At 39.8% G+C, this 18,985-nt stretch overlaps 1 protein-coding gene across 2 annotated transcripts in view; it reads right to left on the bottom strand.

The window, feature by feature from the left end:
• The window catches only part of CTNNA2 (catenin alpha 2), a 1,238,106-nt gene that overhangs the window by 84,262 nt on the left and 1,134,859 nt on the right, over positions 1–18,985 (bottom strand). For both annotated transcript variants that reach the window (XM_032653512.1, XM_032653513.1), the window contains exon 12: positions 14,475–14,675. In XM_032653512.1, coding sequence (XP_032509403.1) covers positions 14,475–14,675 — 201 coding nt within the window. The remainder of the gene's footprint in view (positions 1–14,474; positions 14,676–18,985) is intronic.

The following is an 18,985-nucleotide window of genomic DNA, read 5'->3' as shown; positions in this document are numbered from 1 at the left end:
AACAGAGGTGAGGAAGATCTGCACTGAATCCTCCTGAAAGACTTCAGAGGTGAAATTTTAGAGCACAGGGTGAGTCAGTAAAATGAACAAAACATTGTGCTAAAGATGCAAATAGGACTTCCGACAGCCATAAGAACCGAATCCAAGGTTAAATAGAGGCAGTAGAAATGACTAGCCAACCAACTCCATTGCCTCTGAGTAACCACCTAAAAGGTCAATGCCCTGCTGTAAATGTTCCAATGACTTCTTTTAATATAGAGAGGACTATAAAATCTCTTTATCAAGATATAAACACAAACATCTGACACCTGACTATAATTCCTATCTGTCTCTGTCTCCCCACTTATTCCTACATATATTCAAATGTTCCAATTAGACTGAATTACTTCTATGTCTTCAAATATGACAGAGACACACCATGTCATACCATGTCCATGATCAATTTATTCTCTCCTACTAAAATGTACTTCTTTCTTTGCCCCTGGTGAATACCTCCTCAATCTTCAACAACCAGTTTAGAATTGACTGCCATTGTGAAGCCTTCCTTAATCCCAAGGCACTCCAAATTTGGTCATTCTCTACAATTTTATAACATCCTAATTATGCCTGTACTATTATAGTACTTAGTACACTGTATGAGGATTGTCTGCCATTTCTGTATGTCAGCTGTTTCCCACAGGAGTCACTTTTAGGCAGAGACCATCTCTTCTTCATTCATTGCATCTTAAGCCCTTATTATGCTTCTGGCACAGCTATATCCAGCTGGGAGTAGGATGGGAAGTGAAAGAATGGGAAGTAAGAAGGAAATAATTTGTCACCAAGTATTTCAGGGACAAAATGAGCAGTATCACATTCAACATACTAAGTCGCTCTCTTTCTGGCCATCATTTCATATTAGTTCAGTAATTTTATTAAAGAGTTTCATGAGTCATTAACCAAGTTATTAGTGGGCATTCTAGTTTTGGTCTCAAGAGACCTTTCAAAGACCTGAGCTCAGAATCCTTTCAGGACCACTTGAGTAGAAGCTTCACCACTGAGCATGGAGAAAGATTTATTATTGTATACTTGACTAGTTGACCAAAGCCAAACTAGCATATCTTCATGCATAGGGGTCATCCAATTGTGGTGGTGCAGTCAACCAACATGCTTTCTTGAGAGTGTTCCTTACACAAATTTTATTACTGAGGATAAAAAAGAGACAAGGTCTCTGTTCTAGAGAAAGAACCAGTCTAATAAGTGTTAATATAAAATAGAAAAATAAGAATGAGAACATTTGGAAATAATCTAAAAAGAGAATAAAGTATTAGGACCAGGATTGAATTGTGGCCAATTCCAGTACAAGAATCAGGATAACCACACCCTCTCCATTACAAATAGATATGATGCTTCCATTTTAACAGTTGAAGTTAGGCAGAGAACTAGGTGTTAATCAGAGTAACTAGAGCCAGAAAGTATTAATTTGGGGAGACTCTGTGGGGGCAACTCTAGTATCCCCCTACATCAGGAAAATACTACTTGATGATGTTTCTGTAGATAATGGATTCTTTCCTATAAATGGTTTCTAACAGACATTTCTAAGCAATTTTATTCAAACAGCCCCCAATTAGATGTCAGGTTAAGAGAAGAGAATATAAAGGAGAGAATGATGTAAACCATCATTCAGGCCTGAATTTGGCCAGAAGAAAATCTGACTGGCATTTACAAGACTCTGTGTGTACCTTGATAGTTCAGCACATCCATGAAGCATCATCAGTTAAAAAGGAGCCTGTTTGAGTCTGAAGCTCCAAGTCTTACTAGTGTAGAAGTAGGAACTAACACAAACTGAAGCTGTAACACATTTGTTGCTTTGGTAACACTCAAAAATTATGGAAGACAAACCATAGCCACTGGTCATTGCTTCATATTGATTCAGTAACTTTAGTAAAGAACTTCATTACCTATAATTAAGTCATTAGAGGATGTTCTAGGGTCCCCCCATCCCAAACAGGGACCTTTCAAAATCTTGAGCTCAGAATTCTTTTTAGAGCTGCTTATGTTTCTACCTATTGGACAAGAAATAATCAAGTGGATCTATAAGTCTACCTCATGAACAAAGGCTATTTCATAACTGTATGTAATTTATAGACCCATGCACTCCCAATAGATGTAGAGGCTTTCCTACAAGTACAAGAGTGACCATAATCTTGTTGAAACACTTGGCTAGCATTTCTTGCATTATCCAGACCTTTACTTCTTGATTTTGCACACTCGCTCTAATACTGGTTATGATTTTCATCACCACTCAGCTTCTTCTGAGATTGAATCTCTGATACTAAGTCAAATGAAATGTTCCCTAGTAATGTCACTAGATTCTTTCTTCTGTTTGACATGTACACTGTTACCTTTGAATTATGTACTAGCTTTGTCTTGTTTCTCTGTACAATTTCTCAAATCTGTCCTTCTCTGCTCCAACTCTCCGCCCCAATCACCTTGTGCCAATCTTGGCTTTTATTTCCTCACTATCTAGATCTGTTCTTACCCTCTCCCCTCCTGGCCAGATACTGCATAGCTCTATCTAGACACAATGGAAGGCACTGCATGAAGAAATAGGTACATTATGGCAGAAGTTAAACATGTCTCTGTTAAATCCATGTTGTGGGATCTGTTCATATGTCTTAATATTCTATCCTAATTATGCTAGTCATCACCCTTATTGTTTGTCCCATCTTTATGCATTTGCAAATATGTATGTGTGATAGTCAGCCTCTGAGATGGGCCATTCTTTCCTGGTATTCATGCCCTTGTATGATTCTGTCATCTTGAAAGTGGGCTGGAACTAATGACCTGCTTCTAACCAATAGAATATAGAAACGGGGATAAGGTGTCACGTTGGTAATTAGGTTACAGAAGGGTGCTGGATTCCCATCTTCCTTGCCTTTTCTTGCTCTCTCACTTGCTCACCCTGATGGAAGCCAGTTGGTCTATGGAAAAGCCTCCATGGCAAGTAATGGAGAGGAGCCTCTGGTGAAAAGCCAATAAAGAATTGAGGCCTTACGTCCAATAAGGCAACTGAGGCCTTTCAACAATAATGTGAGTCAGCTTGGAAGTAGGTCTTTCACCAATTGACGCTTGAGATGACTGCAGCCCTGGCCCATACCTTGACTGCATCCTTGCAAGAGATCTTAAGGCAAAGCCACCCAGCTAAGCTGTGCTGGTCTCCTGACCCACAGAAACTATGAGATAGTAAATGTTTGTAATGTTCATCCATTAAGCTTTGGTGTGATTTGTTATACAGCAATAGCTAACTAATAGAATATGCTATGCCAGAAGTAGAAATAACAGTAAAAATAGTCAGAAAGACATATTAAAATTTCTGTTCATTCATTTGTAGCAGCTATGCTGGTCTAGGTTTCTGGTATATTTATTGCACTCAGGCAGAAGCTTAATTGAATCTTGATATTTGATTATATTTATTTACAAGTTAACCAGTTTGAGCCTCAGTTTACACAAGTGTAAAACAGCTGGCCTTCTGGTTTTACATAAGGTTTAAAAATAATACATTCTACAAATTTTATATACAATTTTAAATATAAACATAGGTAGTACTTAGTCACTGGGGATAAAGTGGCAAATAAAATAAATATGATCTTGCCTTCAAGGGACTAAAAAGTGGGGTGTATGTAAGATGCTTCCCATTGTGCCAAGCACACAAGATTCACAGTAAATGTTTCTTGTAATTGTCATCTTCTCACCATGACCCTTTGTATCTACCCATCCACGCCCCCTTTTTCTTTGTTTACAGCTGGCAAAATCATCCGGTCTCCTTTGGATGGAGCTTGGAAGTACAACTACGTACATGATTCATCACCAAAAAGTGGGCTTTGTGGGAGTGAAGTAAACTGAAAATAGCATACAAATTAGTGTTGAAATCTTTGAAAATTGGGAAGTTGGTACAATTTATCTGAAAACTGAATTTCCTTGCTTTTATGCCCTTCTCTCTCCTTGGCAGGACTACATCATCTTTCTGATGGTTTTGCATTTTTAATAATGAATTTCCAACAAAATCTGCCCTCAGGACAAGATTTTATAAACTCACTGTTAGAATTTTCATTTTATCTTCATTGCCAAGAAAGCCAGTGTTAAACACTGTATTACAGTATGACCTCACCAGATCCATGAAGAAAGGAAACCTTTAAAAGTTAGAGACTTTACCAAAAATCTCGTAACTGGAAAAAAAAAAAATCAAACCCAGCTTCCCTATCTCAAATTAGACACTATTTCTAAAAAACCTCTCAGCTTAACCTAATATTCTTGTGAAAGTGTTTTCCTTCTACCTCAAATGCATACTACTATTTTATATTAGCTGATTGATTGGATGTGAATCTTGAGTAAAGTATCCCCAAATGTTTTTTAAATGTGGAGGAGGGAGTATGGAAATAATATTTAAACTCTCTAAATGGAAATAATTCTCTGTCTAGGCCAGTGATATACTAGCTTTCACTGTGCTTTCTCTTGATAACTCTTCATCAAGTTAGAAGATATTGAGCTCTGGAAGCTAGGAGCCGGGACGAAAGAAGCCCAGCTTAATCTGCTCCCTATTCCCTGGTGACTATTTGTCAGCTGTTTTTACCTCTCTATACAACCATCAGCATCCTCCTGGCTAGTCCTAATTCTTCCATGCTGTGTATATTCTTGGACTTTCTTTCGTCAGAGTCAGTCATCTGTTCCCTCTGTGGGAGTTCCTAAAGGCTGCCATTTTCATAAACTCATGTTTGGAAAATTATAATGTACATTTCAAACATCAAAATCAAACTCAAGCTCCAGAAGGCCATACATAACCCATGAGCTGAATTGTTTGATGAAAGATGAAAAAGGACTGCTTAGAAGAAGGAAAAAAATCTTCTAAATTCTGTCCACGATAACTACCCTAAGAGAATCAGGCAGCATGCATCTGCTTTTGTCCAGACACAGATTCCTTTCCCCAGGGAAAGAAAATGCTTGCTTGGAAAGTTCTTACATTTTAAAATCAGCATTTCAAAAATAATCACAAATTGTTTATAAGTTAAGAGGAAAGGATGGCACATTTCATTCTGAAACTTAAGGAATGAGTAAAGAACTGAACATGATGCTTTATTTAGCTTACAGTGTTTATAGAAACCTAGCTTGATAAATAGTTAATTTTGGCATCAGTGAGATTTTAAATTTTAAGATGTAATAAAATAATTGCTAGGAATTTATTGCTCTTAGTTTAAAAGATTCTGATCTTGATCATTAAACGTGCAATTTTTAAAAAGGGAAAAACCCCTAAAATAACATATTATTCTATGTCAGTTATGTTTTATATTTATATTAATAAACATTTTTTTAAGCTTCAGCTCTCATCAAGGCTGGAGGAAATGAAGAGGTAGTCTCAGATCTCAAGGGGTTAAAATTAAATTAGGAAGCAACATACATACACACACACACACACACACACACACACTCCTGGATAGAAAATAGAAGGGGGACAGAGAACAGAGAGGTACCTTAAGACAGAAAAAATGGGCAAACACAGAGTTTGCAACACCTGGTAGGACCTTAATGAGTGACAGTGAGTAATGGGGCACAGAGGAGTGGGATTGGCTAGTATGGTTACAGAAGACTTTGCTTCTTCTCTAGGAAGAAATCAGCTAGTGTTAGGGAACAGGTAAAATATAGAAAGGCAAACCAAGTGGGGAGGTAATTTTGGGGTCAATTTGACAGGAATATCCAGAATCTTTCTGGTTCTTATGTCCATATGTTATCCCAGCTACAAGCATAGTTTCTTATTTTTCCTAATCAAACTATTTCTGGAATATTCTAATGATGTTCCCATTCAAGTGATTGTTGACATATTCTTCCTTTCTTTGATTCCAACACCTATTGCTGACGTGGTAGGGATTCTGGGTAAAAGGAACTTAATGCTGCCTCACTTGTGCCCAGTTAATACACCCTGGCCACCAATTCCTGTGGACCCCAGCACTGGCCCTTCTGCCATTCCATGGCCAGTACCATGGATGCTGATCCCTCATATCCTTGAAGTGACAAAGAAGTATCATGTCTTTTGCAGTCCCCAGGATTCTGAGTCTATGATGTGACTCACACAGAACTGGAAATTCATGTCTTCCTTTTAGTTTTACTTTGAAAATTGGGCACTAGAAAAGAGCTGTTTCTTCCACTATGTTGCTCCATAAATGTGTAATTGTGAGCCTTCCTATATCCATCCTATCCCACCTCCACTTCCATGTTAGAAGTTTATTACCAGGCTAAAATTCTTTCTCTTGGGACTTCTCTAGTGGTCCGGTGGTAAAGAATCCGCCTTCCAATGCAGGGGACACGGGTTTGATCCCTGGTCAGGGAACTAAGATCCCACATGCCCCAGGGCAACTAAGCCCACACGTCACAACTACTGAGCTTGCGCATCTCAGTGAGAGATCCTGCGTGCCTCAACGAAGATCCCGCATGCCATAGCTAAGACCCGAGGCAGCCATAAAATAAAATAAAATAAAATGATGAAAATAAATAAATATATATATTTTAAAGTGTTTCACTTATTTTTCTCAAGTTGTATTCTTCTCAGGTGGTTCTTCAGCCTCTCACGCTGAGAGAGCTGGTCATGTGTGAATTCTAGCAGAACATATTACTTACAAACAAGCCAGTATAGAGAAGATATTTTCATATTTCTGCATGGCCAGGGCTTTCTGAGCAAAAATGACTGGTAACCTGGTTCAAGGTATGACTCAATAGTAGTCCTAAATTGGTGAAATAATCTGGAAAGAGATTTATGGGTTTATCTCCCCAGAGATAGGTGTTTACATTTCAAAAGGGAATAAAACCAGGAGCCATTCATTTATATTCTAAAGGGTTGTAACAACCTGGGGACCTTTCCTGGAGAGAGTTTATTAACATTAAAGAGTGAAGGTTTTTCTCTCCCTCTCAGGAGGGGAGGGAGACAGCTGAGCACCAACTGCTATATAAACTCTCAGATTCATAAATTCGTGGTTCTTCTCCTGTAGTATGGATCTCCTTCGTGTGGGCAGACTTTATCTGACCTTATCACACTGCCTTGAGAGGTAGAACGAGGTATAGGGAACTGGCAACATTATTGTTCCTAAGAAAGAAGTTTGTTCTCTGAGCAAGAAACCTTGCATTTGCATTCAGGATAAAACAAATAAATACTGATATTAAAAACCATCAGCCAGATCTGTACAATACTTCAAGTATGTAGGTTTCAGACATATGGAAGAGGCTTTGAGACAAACTACATGTTGCCTGTCTAAGGACTATTAAGTGAATGAAATTTCCTTCTCGTTCCTCCTACACTTCTGACTTCCCACCTCCATGACTAGCACAACCACTTAGTAAGACATTTCCTCCATATTGTAATCATTTTGACCTTTCAGGGGGAAATAAAATGCTTTACACCAATAGTAAGGGTTATATTAAAATGTATTTAAAATATATTAGGAAGTCTAGGCTGAACTGAATCTCAGTCATTACAGCTTCTGTGGAAATTCATTACTTTCATAATTTAATTTCAAGGTCAGTCACGGAGAAGTGACAGATTGTAATGGTCCTTCCTATCTCTAATATCTAATATTTTTGTCTTCCCAATAATCTGTCCTTACCACCTTCTTCTGATATTGATCTTACTTCTTTCCATACCCCTTGTCTCTGGTCACGGGGATAGGCATGTCACCCAGACATGTCCAATGATAAAACTTGATCCCGCTAGCAACAGAAATCAGTCCAAGTGAAATAAGCATACCCCCAAGTGGCCAAGAAGATTGCTCTTCTTTGATGTGTAGAAAGTAGGAGGAAAACAAGCATCTCTACTTATCCTGGAATCTTGAGTTATAAGCCTAAGGCTGCTGCTAGTGGGTATATTCTCCACTGAAAAAAAAGGTCATATCTTAATTTTTCGTATTCATTTAATCAATGCATACATATTAAAAGCTAATGATGTGATAATACTTGTCTAGGCCCAAGGCACGTACAGGAACACCTGCCTCTAGGAAGTGACAATCTATCTGTGGACCATTGACACTGAAGAGGACATACTAAATGTCAACAGACTCATAGAAATAGATCCCTGTTGTCTCTAGCTGAGACCTGAGTGAGATCTTAAAGGGTAAGTTCAATACACAGATGTAGAGGAGGAGGAGGAGAAAATGGGGAAGATGACAGGAAGGAGAGTGGGAACAGCATGGATGTGTTTTAACTGGAAAATAATAAATACACCTGTCCAGGTGGAACAGAGGATCTATACAGAGGATTCATGGGCAGTGATTGCCCATGTTGAGTGCAGTCATGAGGAAGCCAAGAAACAGTGAAGCATATGTCCCAAAATCAATAATATTGACCATACTTAGATAATGAAACATCAGGCAATACATGAGAAGCTTGAGGCTCAGGGGCATTAACTAATTTGTGTAAGGGCACATTTAGAAGTCAAGGAATTGAGTTCTTCTGATTTCTTACATGGATTTCATCTATACATTGTACTGACACAATGGTACCCCTCATTATCATTTCTAATTTGGGTGCTTTCTATTTGTTCCTCTTACTGGGCAAAATACATAGGAATGCTGTAAAAAAAAAAAAAAACCTCTTTTATGAAAACTTTACATGACAGAAGCATGAAATTACAAATTATACCATCTCTACTAAGAGAAAGAAGTCAATCTGAAAAGGCTACATGCTATTTGATTCCAACTATATGACATTCTAGAAATGGCAAAACCATGGAGACAGTGAAAAGATAGTGGTTACCAGGCGATTGGGAGGGGGAGAGGGATGAATAGATGGAGTACAGTGAATGTTTAGGACAGTGAAAAATACACTGTATGAAACCATAATGATGGATACATGTCACTATACATTAGTCCAAATATAATAGAGTATACAACACCAAGGGTGAACCAAAATGTAAACTATGAACTTTGCGTGATTATGATGTGTCTGTGTAGGTTCATCAATGGTAACATATGTACCATTTGGTAGGGGATGTAGATAATGGGGGACACCATGCATGTGCAGAATCAAGGGAATTGATTCAGAACCATGGGAAATCTTAGTAGCCTCCCCTCAATTTTTCTGTGAACATTTAACTGTTCTTTAAAGAAAAACGTCTTGAAAGAATTTATACCATCTGTTTGGCCCACATGTTCTCCAAAATAATGGAATTTTCATTTTCATTTACAAAGTGCTTAATAACAGAATCCTCACTAAAAAGACTTTAATTTTTTCTATTCTTTTTGGGTTCCCTCTGAAGAAAGAACTGCTGGCATCTCAAAGATCTCTCAACCTGATGATATTGACATTGCCACAAATTTGCATCAGCCATCAAATTTACAAAAATGGCATTTCAGTGTAATCTGTTCTGTGACGAATGAGCTACTTTAAACATAATATCATTGAATGGACTTTCAGGCCCCTCAACTTTCCACAGCAATCTGGCTTTGCAAATGAGATCTCTAAAAATGGGTCTCGTTGGGTGCACTCACTACCAAGCTATCGGCAATTTGTTATAATTCAGGTTTTATTGAAGAGCCCATCAAACATGTTAGTATTTAATGAGTCTGATGTACGTCAAGTTTATTGTGCTTTCATCTGCCTAGATTAGTTTTATAAAAAATAAATAAGTAAATTTTTATGTAATGTTGCCCTAGAATTTTAACATACTAATAATCCACAAAATTGTGTTTTCAAATTAACTTAGCATTCATATCAAGACAAAAAGCACTGTTCAAAAAAATTTACTTACTCTTTACTAAGTAAAGTAATTTATGGAAAATTAACTACAGACTGTTCCATCACTCTTTGGATCTCCCTCAATTTCTAGCCTCTTAGCGAAGGTAAAGTGGGAGTTCTCTCTACAGAGACCCACCCCTGCATCATTTGCATGTTTAAACAGAGGTTGGCCTGTATTTGAAAACCCCATTAGCAGCAAAGTCTGGTCTAGTTAAGATATTTTGAGCATTCTGCCCCTTTTTTTTCATGCTTGGTAATAGACTTTCACTCCATTCCCTTCACCGTTCCCTATGGCCATCATGCAGAGGCTCCATTTAGTCTTGTTTAAAGTTGCTCTTATTATGGAATATTATTTCTCTTGTGGCAGTTATTTTCCATGGGGGTTATTCTGTCCACCCAAGAACATCTAGCAATGTCTAGAGACAATTTTGATTGTCACAACTTGAAGTGGGAAAGGGAAGAGGTCCTATAAGCATCTAGTGGGGTAAGTTCAGGGATGCTGCTGAGCACCCTTAATGCACAGGACAGCTGCCTCCACCCCAAGAAAGAATTACCAAGACTCACATGTCAATAATACAGAGGTTGAGAACTTCTGCCTTAGGGTCTTTAACAACTCAGATATAAAACTGGGCAGAGCCTGGTAGGTTGGTGGAAAGGCAAAAGAAAACATGATGCTTTGTCTTCCATGTCCTGGACTCTTCCTTTTTTTCTTCTTCTTCTTCTTGTCACCTTCCACTCCTTGCCCACTGCTCTGTGTTTTCTCCTCAAAATAAAATGTACTCTCAGGACAAAGTTTGATAAACTTGCATAAAAAAGTGACCAATTAAACATTGCACTAAGATTTTTTTAAAAATCAGAAGCAAAATGTTAGCCCAAAGGTAGACATTTGGGTATTAGTGATCTGTATAGGAGTTTTTATTTGAAGGACGTAGCCCTCCTTAGCATAGCCAGACACTGACAAGGGGACAGATCCATTTTATAAAATCTATATAACCTACAAAACTCTGCATAACCATAATCACAGAACTGATCTTATGTTCTTCCTCAAACTCCACGTGTGTAGTACATCCCCCAACAATTCTAATTAGCAACCAGTGAATTTTAACAGCTAAAGCTTTTTTTTCTTTTAGCTTGTTTCTCATAGAGAAATTTCTTATTGAGAAATGCTAGGTATTAAGTCACCATATAGATCACACATTTTAAACCTCATGTTCCACATGTTCAGATTACCAGTGCAATTGTGACAGAGCACCATCCCTTCTCTTAAGCCCTGCTGGCTTCAGAGCAGAGGCATTCTCCCTCCATGAGGAATCCGTGAGTATGTCAATTGTTCTACTCACAGCTAAATTTTATTTTATTTTTTTAATAAATTTATTTATTTTTGGCTGCATTGGGTCTTCGTTGCTGCACACTGGCTTTCTCTGGTTGCAGTGAGCAGGGCCACTCCTCGTTGTGGTGTGCGGGCCTCTCATGGTGGTGTCTTCTCTTGTTGCGGAGCACGGGCTCTAGGCGCACAGGCTTCAGTAGTTGTGGCACGCAGGCTCTAGAGTGCAGGCTCAGTAGTTGTGGCACACGGGCCCAGCTGCTCCGCGGCATGTGGGATCCTCCCAGACCAGGGCTCGAACCCATGTCCCTTTCATTGGCAGGAGGATTCTCAACCACTGCACCACCAGGGAAGCCCACAGCTAAAGATTTTGCTTTCATTTCTTTGACAACCTCTCTACTTACCCATAAAGAAACCATATTGCTCCTGTTTAGGAAAGAGAAGAACCATTGGGGACAGAAGCAAAATAATTTATATACCTTGTATATTCTAGTTCTTAGCCCACTAATATCTACTTTTCCTTGACATGTATTCCATTTTCTACTAGTTATTTATAAACTGTTTATTTCACTCTCTTCTACCTGGCTTCTTTCCTAGTGATCTTCAATAGATGCTGAAAAATAGGAAGAATCTAAATGTCTTGCTTATCTTTTCTGTTCAATTATGAATTGGATGTGGACATCAGAATCAGGAAGGTGCCTTTAGTTAAGTACGCCAAGTATTCAATCACTGCAAGGAAGGGCTAAGATGAGAATTTTTAAAGATCTGAAAATTGACAAATAAGAGCAAAATCTTCATTAGCAACAACAATCCAGGATGGATTGCTCTGTTTCATTGATTTTTTTTTTCAGTTAAAAAAACTTCAACCAGAATATTATTTACATTTCAAGACTTTGGGTGAAAATTATGTTAAAATATTTCCATCAGCTAGGCACACTGCCCTTGCCTTTATGTCGATTTTGACCCAATGGGCACCACTCCTTCTATTTATTAAAGCACCCCAAGGCTCAATAAGAAAGAAATCTAAAATGTCTCTTGAACAACGCTGAAGTCTTTGTGTGCACAAAGTCGCCTATAAGTTGGCAATATGCTCTGCATGTCATCTGCGGCAGTAATCATTCCAACCAGTCATGAGTTGAAACTTCTGACACTCTTCACTCAGTGTCAGATCCAAGGAAATGCTGCTATGTGTCAGCTATACCACAGGAAGCTGAGACTTTGTAACAAAATTGAAGTAATGGGCCAGGAACTGAGAGCTCCAAAAATGTGACAGAGTTTCCTTAAGGGTGAAAAAAAAAGTCCTTAAATTGGAGAGTAAAATAACTGTTTCTAATTATTCCAAATGAGAAAAGAAATACCATATGGCTTGCATTGTGTTACTCTATTGAATGCAAAGGGCAAGCCTATTTGAAAAAAAAAAATAGTGCTGAATTTCAGCTAATTACAATGTGGATATATCATATTATTTTTTTTTTTAACATCTTTATTGGAGTATAATTGCTTTACAATGGTGTGTTAGTTTCTGCTTTATAACAAAGTGAACCAGCTATACATATACATATATCCCAGTATCTCCTCCCTCTTGTGTCTCCCTCCCACCCTCCCTATCCCACTCCTCTAGGTGATCACAAAGCACCCAGCTGATCTCCCTGTGCTATGCAGCTGCTTCCCACTAGCTATCTGTTTTACATTTGGTAGTGCATATATGTCCACACTACTCTCTCACTTCGTCCCAGCTTACCCTTCCCCGTTCCCGTGTCCTCAAGTCTATTCTCTTCGTCTGTGTCTTTATCCCTGTCCTGCCCCTTGGTTTGTCAGAACCATTTTTTTTTTTTTTTAGATTCCATGTATATATGTTAGCATACAGTATTTTTTTTTTTCTATTTCTGACTTATTTCACTCTGTGTGAGAGAATCTAGGCCTATACACCTCACTACAAATAACTCAATTTTGTTTCCTTTTATGGTTGAGTAATAGTCCGTTGCATACATGTGCCACATCTTGTTTATCCATTCATCTATCGATGGACACTTAGGTTGCTTCCATGTCCTGGCTATTGTAAATAGAGCTGCAATGAACATTGTGGCACATGACTCTTTTTGAATTTTGGATATATCGTATTATTATTGTTATTATTTGTAATTCTAAGTCTGTGAGGATTCTCAAGAGCAACGATACCTAGATGTGCTCTTTATTATGTGATATTACACTAGTCCTTTTCTGCTTATATTTCAGAGAGAAACCAATGTCTGTTTATCTGTTGTTTTTCCATGCTATTCTAGACTAACAAATAGCTACAGAAGTCTTTGTAAATAACCTTTTCCCTGTAGAAGGAAACATGTTTCTACTAACATGTCTTATCATGTAGAACTTGGAACACTGCTATATCTGATCTTTCAGAGATATGTCTATTTTTAAAAGCCTAGTGGGTTCCAAATTCCATATATAGACCCATGAAGACTCCCACTGGTGCTGAGGTAAGTTCCTTCTACACATACAGAGGACCCAATTCATTACCCATTCATAACTCCATCCAATATAAAGTTAATTCCATTTGTCTTCTCTCCATCCCTGGACTTTCTCTCTACTCTCATTCCACCATATATACAAATACACAAGGCATAAGGGACTTCAGAAAGGGTCTGAAGCCAAGAGACACCAGTCGAGAGCAAAAACTACTAAAAATAGGCTACTCTTTGACACAACTATCCAGAGTTATGGGTTGTTGTGCTAACTCAGTAGAAATAAGTCTTTTTTCCGTGTCAGTGTACCAGAGAGCTATGACCGGCTCCCATAAGTAACTGTGTCTCACCACGACCGTGATTCCCCAGTGGGCAGCCCCATGCCCCTGGAAGAGGGCATGCAAGCCTTTGTTAGAGGAGCAGGACATATATTAAAGTCTGACCCTTTTTCGGTAACCACTACCTCCTTTGATTACTTCATGTCCATGTACTACCTAGAGCCTTTATGCTTTTCCCTGGTTGTCCTTATCTTCTCAAGAAATAGACAGGGAAATGTTTTTCAAGTTCAAGATTCCAAGTTCCAATCACATATTCACTATTTTCTAGACTTGTGACCTTTTTCCAGTTTCTTAACTGGTTCAAAACTCCATTTTCACATTCATAATGGGAGATAATAAAAATCTGCCTACTTCACAAGGTCCTTGTGAGAATCAAGTGCTTATATATAAAAACTGTAGAGTAGTATATACTGCAAAACAATACATTATTATTCTGCTAAAGTATTCCAATTCAAACTCAAGAAATAAAGAGCACCCTTTTTATGATCATGTGTAATTTAGAAGCAGAAAGACCTATGGGAAACAATGAAACAGATTGATTCAGGTATGGAAATTAATCATGGTGCTGACATTTTCGTCAAACCTAATATCCATGGTTACCTGTCTCAGAGAGCAATTTTGTAGCTTCCAGCACCTTCTCAGTATAAACCCCAGCTTCATAGTTCTCCATCTCAGCATTGATGATGTGTATGACTCGAGCTGCCCGGCCCCTGATAGCCCCTGCAGTCCGGTCCAGAGTGTCCACATCCCCCTCTTGAAGGGCTATCACACACTTGTTTACATCCTCCAAGATATGATTTTCTGTGGAGAGGACACATACACATTTATATGATTTTATACCACTGACACACTTAAAAACCTATTGAAGATAGATTCATTAACTCACAAGCCATCAACTTGTACATCTCAATACATGCCTAATAACATTGAAATTATATTTAAAGAACATAGTTTATAATTACAATAGTGGTTCTCAACCTTGAACATCAACTGGAGGATTTGTAGCATCATAGAGACTGTTGGGTGTCTCTCTCAGGGTTTCTGATTCACTAGGTCTGGGGTCGGGCCCAAGAAGTTGCATTTCTACCAAGTTCCCAGGTGATGGTACTGTTGCTGGTTTGGTGACCACACTTTGAGAACCACCAACTTTAAAAATATCTCTTTCTTTGTTTCAGTGTTTAAGATTTATTGGGTGAAAAGGTCTTTTAAGAGTGGTAGTGGCAGCGAACAAGAAGTCACCAAGCAGCAACGTTTCTAGACATGTCCAGAGTTGCACTTTGGGTTGGATCATGTTTTTATTGAGGAAACATTTAAGGGAGACTTTAAAATGAACAAATATCACCCCATCAGTCTTCCAATGTTGTGTCATGCATAACGTATACGCAATGGAAACTGATCAGGTGAAGAGGATCACAGAGTTCCCCACAACTGTAATACAATCCAGTCTGTGGCTGGTTCCCTCAGATTGGAGTCAGGGTCAGGGATCACTCTCCATCATTGTCCAAAGCAGAATCCAAGCAGGCAGGATGAGAGATTTTTCTCTCTACCAGCCTAGAAAAAACATGCAGTCTGGTCCCTTACAGTTTTGTAAGTGCGAAATTTTGTATTTTCCATGTCCAGTGTGAGATCTGTTATTATGTTCCTTGAACATTCTTTAGAAACAGCATTCTAAGGAAATGTTCAAAAAGTTTAGTACTCTGAATGCTGATATTTTCCTGAGAGAACGAGAAAGACAGTTGTGAAAATAGAGACTTAAAGGCTTTCATTTTGATTAAGGAACTTCTGAAACCAACTCTTTATGAGATCTTGGATTGGATCATTCAAACTCACCTAAAAGGACACCTTTAAAAAAAAGGTTTACTCAAATGAAACTTGGCACAGGATTTTAAATACAGAAGTTTGATTCAAATAGGTCTCTCTTACTGCCCTGCTGGATTCCTCCAGACAATTAAAATATGTCGTGGTCCCTGAAAATGGGCAACTGCGAGGGTGTTCATGTCAAAAACAGGCATTTTCGGGCTTCCCTGGTGGCACAGTGGTTGAGAGTCCGCCTGTCAATGCAGGGGACACGGGCTCGTGCCCCGGTCTGGGAAGATCCCACATGCCGCGGAGCGGCTAGGTCCGTGAGCCATGGCCACTGAGCCTGCGTGTCTGGAGCCTGTGCTCCACAACGGGAGAGGCCAAAACAGTGAGAGGACCGCGTATCGGAAAAACAAACAAACAAACAAACAAAAAAACAGGCATTTTCTTTGAATAACATAATGTAAGAATAAGCATACCTACCATTTTTCTGTGCATAGTTTAAAGATGGAATTGAATGCAAAACAGAGGAATCTTTCAATTACATTAGATACTAATGTATCTGGAATTAACAAAATTTAAAATGTAAGAAGTCCATTCATGACCTAATATCCTAAAATGAAATGATAGTTTTTAAAATCTATTTCCAAACTAAAATATGCAACTAATTTAATTAGGAGGCAAGAAAAAGAATATGCTTTCATAGGTATAACTACAGTTGACCCTTGAACAACAGAGGTTTGAACAGTGCAGGTCCACTTATACATGGATTTATTTCAGTAGTAAATACTACAGTACCACAGAGCCGAGGTTGTTTGGATCCACAGATGCGGAACTTCCCATCTATAGGGCTCACTGTAAAGTTATGCCCAGATTTTCAGCTGTGTGGAGGGAAGGTCGGTGCCCCACACCCTCAAGTTTTTCAAGGGTCAACTGTATACATTAATTGAAGGAGGCCATCATAGCAACAGCATTGCTTTTAATTGAATTGCCAATTAATTTGTTCAATGGTTAGTCACATTAATCATGTGTGAATAAAATATTAATTTTACTAATTTTCAGTTTACTAACTGACTCAGTTTTCTTAATCAACTCTTTTTATGAAATGTTGAGATAGTTTACTCTGCATTTCCCAACTTTACCCAATTAGAGGTACCCCTTTTATAAAAAAAATGAATTACAATTCCCTCATGATAGTAGTTATACCAGTGAATGATATATATGTAAAAGCCACTATGATAAAGACTGTTTTAAAATAAATTTGTACTTTATTAATCTAAGTACCAATAATGCACTTGAAAAGAACTATATTGTTCTTGTAGACATATTATTTAATCAAAAGATGACACTTGGTCTATATATGGTTTCCCTGGACCCTTTGTAATAACTTCTCCACCCCTAGTCCCTACACCATCAGGTCTGGGGTTTACAAGTTTGGAATTACTCTGGTCTAGTATCTATCAAAAAGGGCAGTGAATTATTCAAAGGCAGAATCCACACTTAACTCATATTTTCATACCTGACAGCGCCTTAGAGCAGGCAATCAAAGAAGAAATCCTGAATAAACATGTCCATTGAAGAGGGACAATCAATTATATATTTTTATCCTAAGGTATTTTCAGGAGAAAGAATTCATTAAGTAAGGAGATAGAGGAATGCTGTTCCAACTAGAAAATAACATAGAAGAGAAAGTAATAATAAAAAGCACCTGTATTCCAGAGATGATTACATTGCTGGGATAAACCCCTTAGGTAATTTGGATGCCTGGATGTAAAGCATGGTTTTTAAACATCATAAAACATTTGACTGCAACGTATCTTGTGGTAAACTTCCTTGAATTTTTGCAACCTTACAATTTCAGGAAAGATATAATCTTGCTAAAAAATCACAGATGAGAGTTGAGGGGGACCTTGAAGATGGCGGAAGAGTAAGACGCGGAGATCGCCTTCCTCCCCACGGATACACCAGAAATACATCCACACGTGGAACAACTCCTACAGAACTACTGAAGGCTGGCAGAAGACCTCAGACCTCCCAAAAGGCAAGAAACTCCCCACGTAACTGGGTAGGGCAAAAGAAAAAACAGAGACAAAAGAATAAGGACGGCACCTGCACCAGTGGGAGGGAGCTGTGAAGGAGGAAAAGTTTCCACACACTAGGAAGCCCCTCCGCGGGCGGAGACTGCGGGAGGCAGAGGGGGGAGTTTCGGGACCGCGGAGTAGTGCACAGCGACGGGTGCGGAGGGCAAAGCGGGGAGATTCCTGCACAGACGATCGGTGCTGACCGGCACTCACCAGCCCGAGTGGCTTGTCTGCTCACCCGCGGGGGCGGGCGGGGCCGCGAGCTGAGGTTCGGGTTTTGGTTTTGGACGGAGCTCAGGGAGAGGACTGGGGTTGGCGGCTTGAACATAGCCTGAAGGGGTTAGTGCACCACGACTAGCCGGGAGGGAGTTCGGGGAAAAGCCTGCACCGGCCGAAGAGGCAAGAGACTTTTTCTTCCCTCTTTGTTTCCTGGTGCGCGAGGAGAGGGGTTTAAGAGTGCTGCTTAAAGGAACTCCAGAGACGGGCGCGAGCCGCGGCTAAAAGCGCGAACCCCAGAGACGGGCGCGAGCCGCGGCTGAGGGCGCGAGCCCCCGAGACGGGCGCGAGCCGCGGCTGAAAGCGCAAACCCCAGAGACGGGCGGGAGACGCTAAGGCTGCTGCTGCCGCCACCAAGGGGCCTGTGTGCGAGCACAGGTCACTCTCCACACCCCTCTTCCGCGGAGCCTGTGCAGCCCGCCACTGCCAGGTTCCCGGGATCCAGGGACAACTTCCCCGGGAGTACGCACGGCGGGTCTCAGGCTGGTGCAACATCACGCCGGCCTCTGCCGCAACGTCACGCTGCCTCTGCAGCCGCAGGCCCGCCCCGCACATAGTGCCCCTCCTACCCCCATCCCCCAACCCCCGGCCTGAGTGAGCCGGAGGCCCCGAATCAGCGGCTCCTTTAACCCCGTCCTGTCTGAGCGAAAAAACAGACGCCCTCCAGCGACCTACACGCAGAGGCAGGGCCAAATCCAAAGCTGAGCTCCTGTGAGCTGTGAGAACAAAGAAGAGAAAGGGAAATCTCTCCCAGCAGCCACAGAAGCAGCGGATTAAAGCTCCACAATCAACTTGATATACCCTGCATCTGTGGAATACCTGAATAGACAAGGAATGATCCCAAATTGAAGAGGTGGAATTTAGGAGCGAGATCTATGATTTTTTCCCTTTTCCTCTTTTTGTGAATGTGTACGTGTATGCTTCTGTGTGAGATCCTGTCTGTATACTCTTGCT

This window comes from Phocoena sinus, chromosome 13 (genome assembly GCF_008692025.1).
Source record: "Phocoena sinus isolate mPhoSin1 chromosome 13, mPhoSin1.pri, whole genome shotgun sequence".
In the NCBI taxonomy this organism is placed as follows: Eukaryota; Metazoa; Chordata; class Mammalia; order Artiodactyla; family Phocoenidae; genus Phocoena; species Phocoena sinus.
The sequence above is the reverse complement of the archived record's forward strand: the minus strand, read 5'-3'. Positions and strand labels throughout refer to the sequence as shown.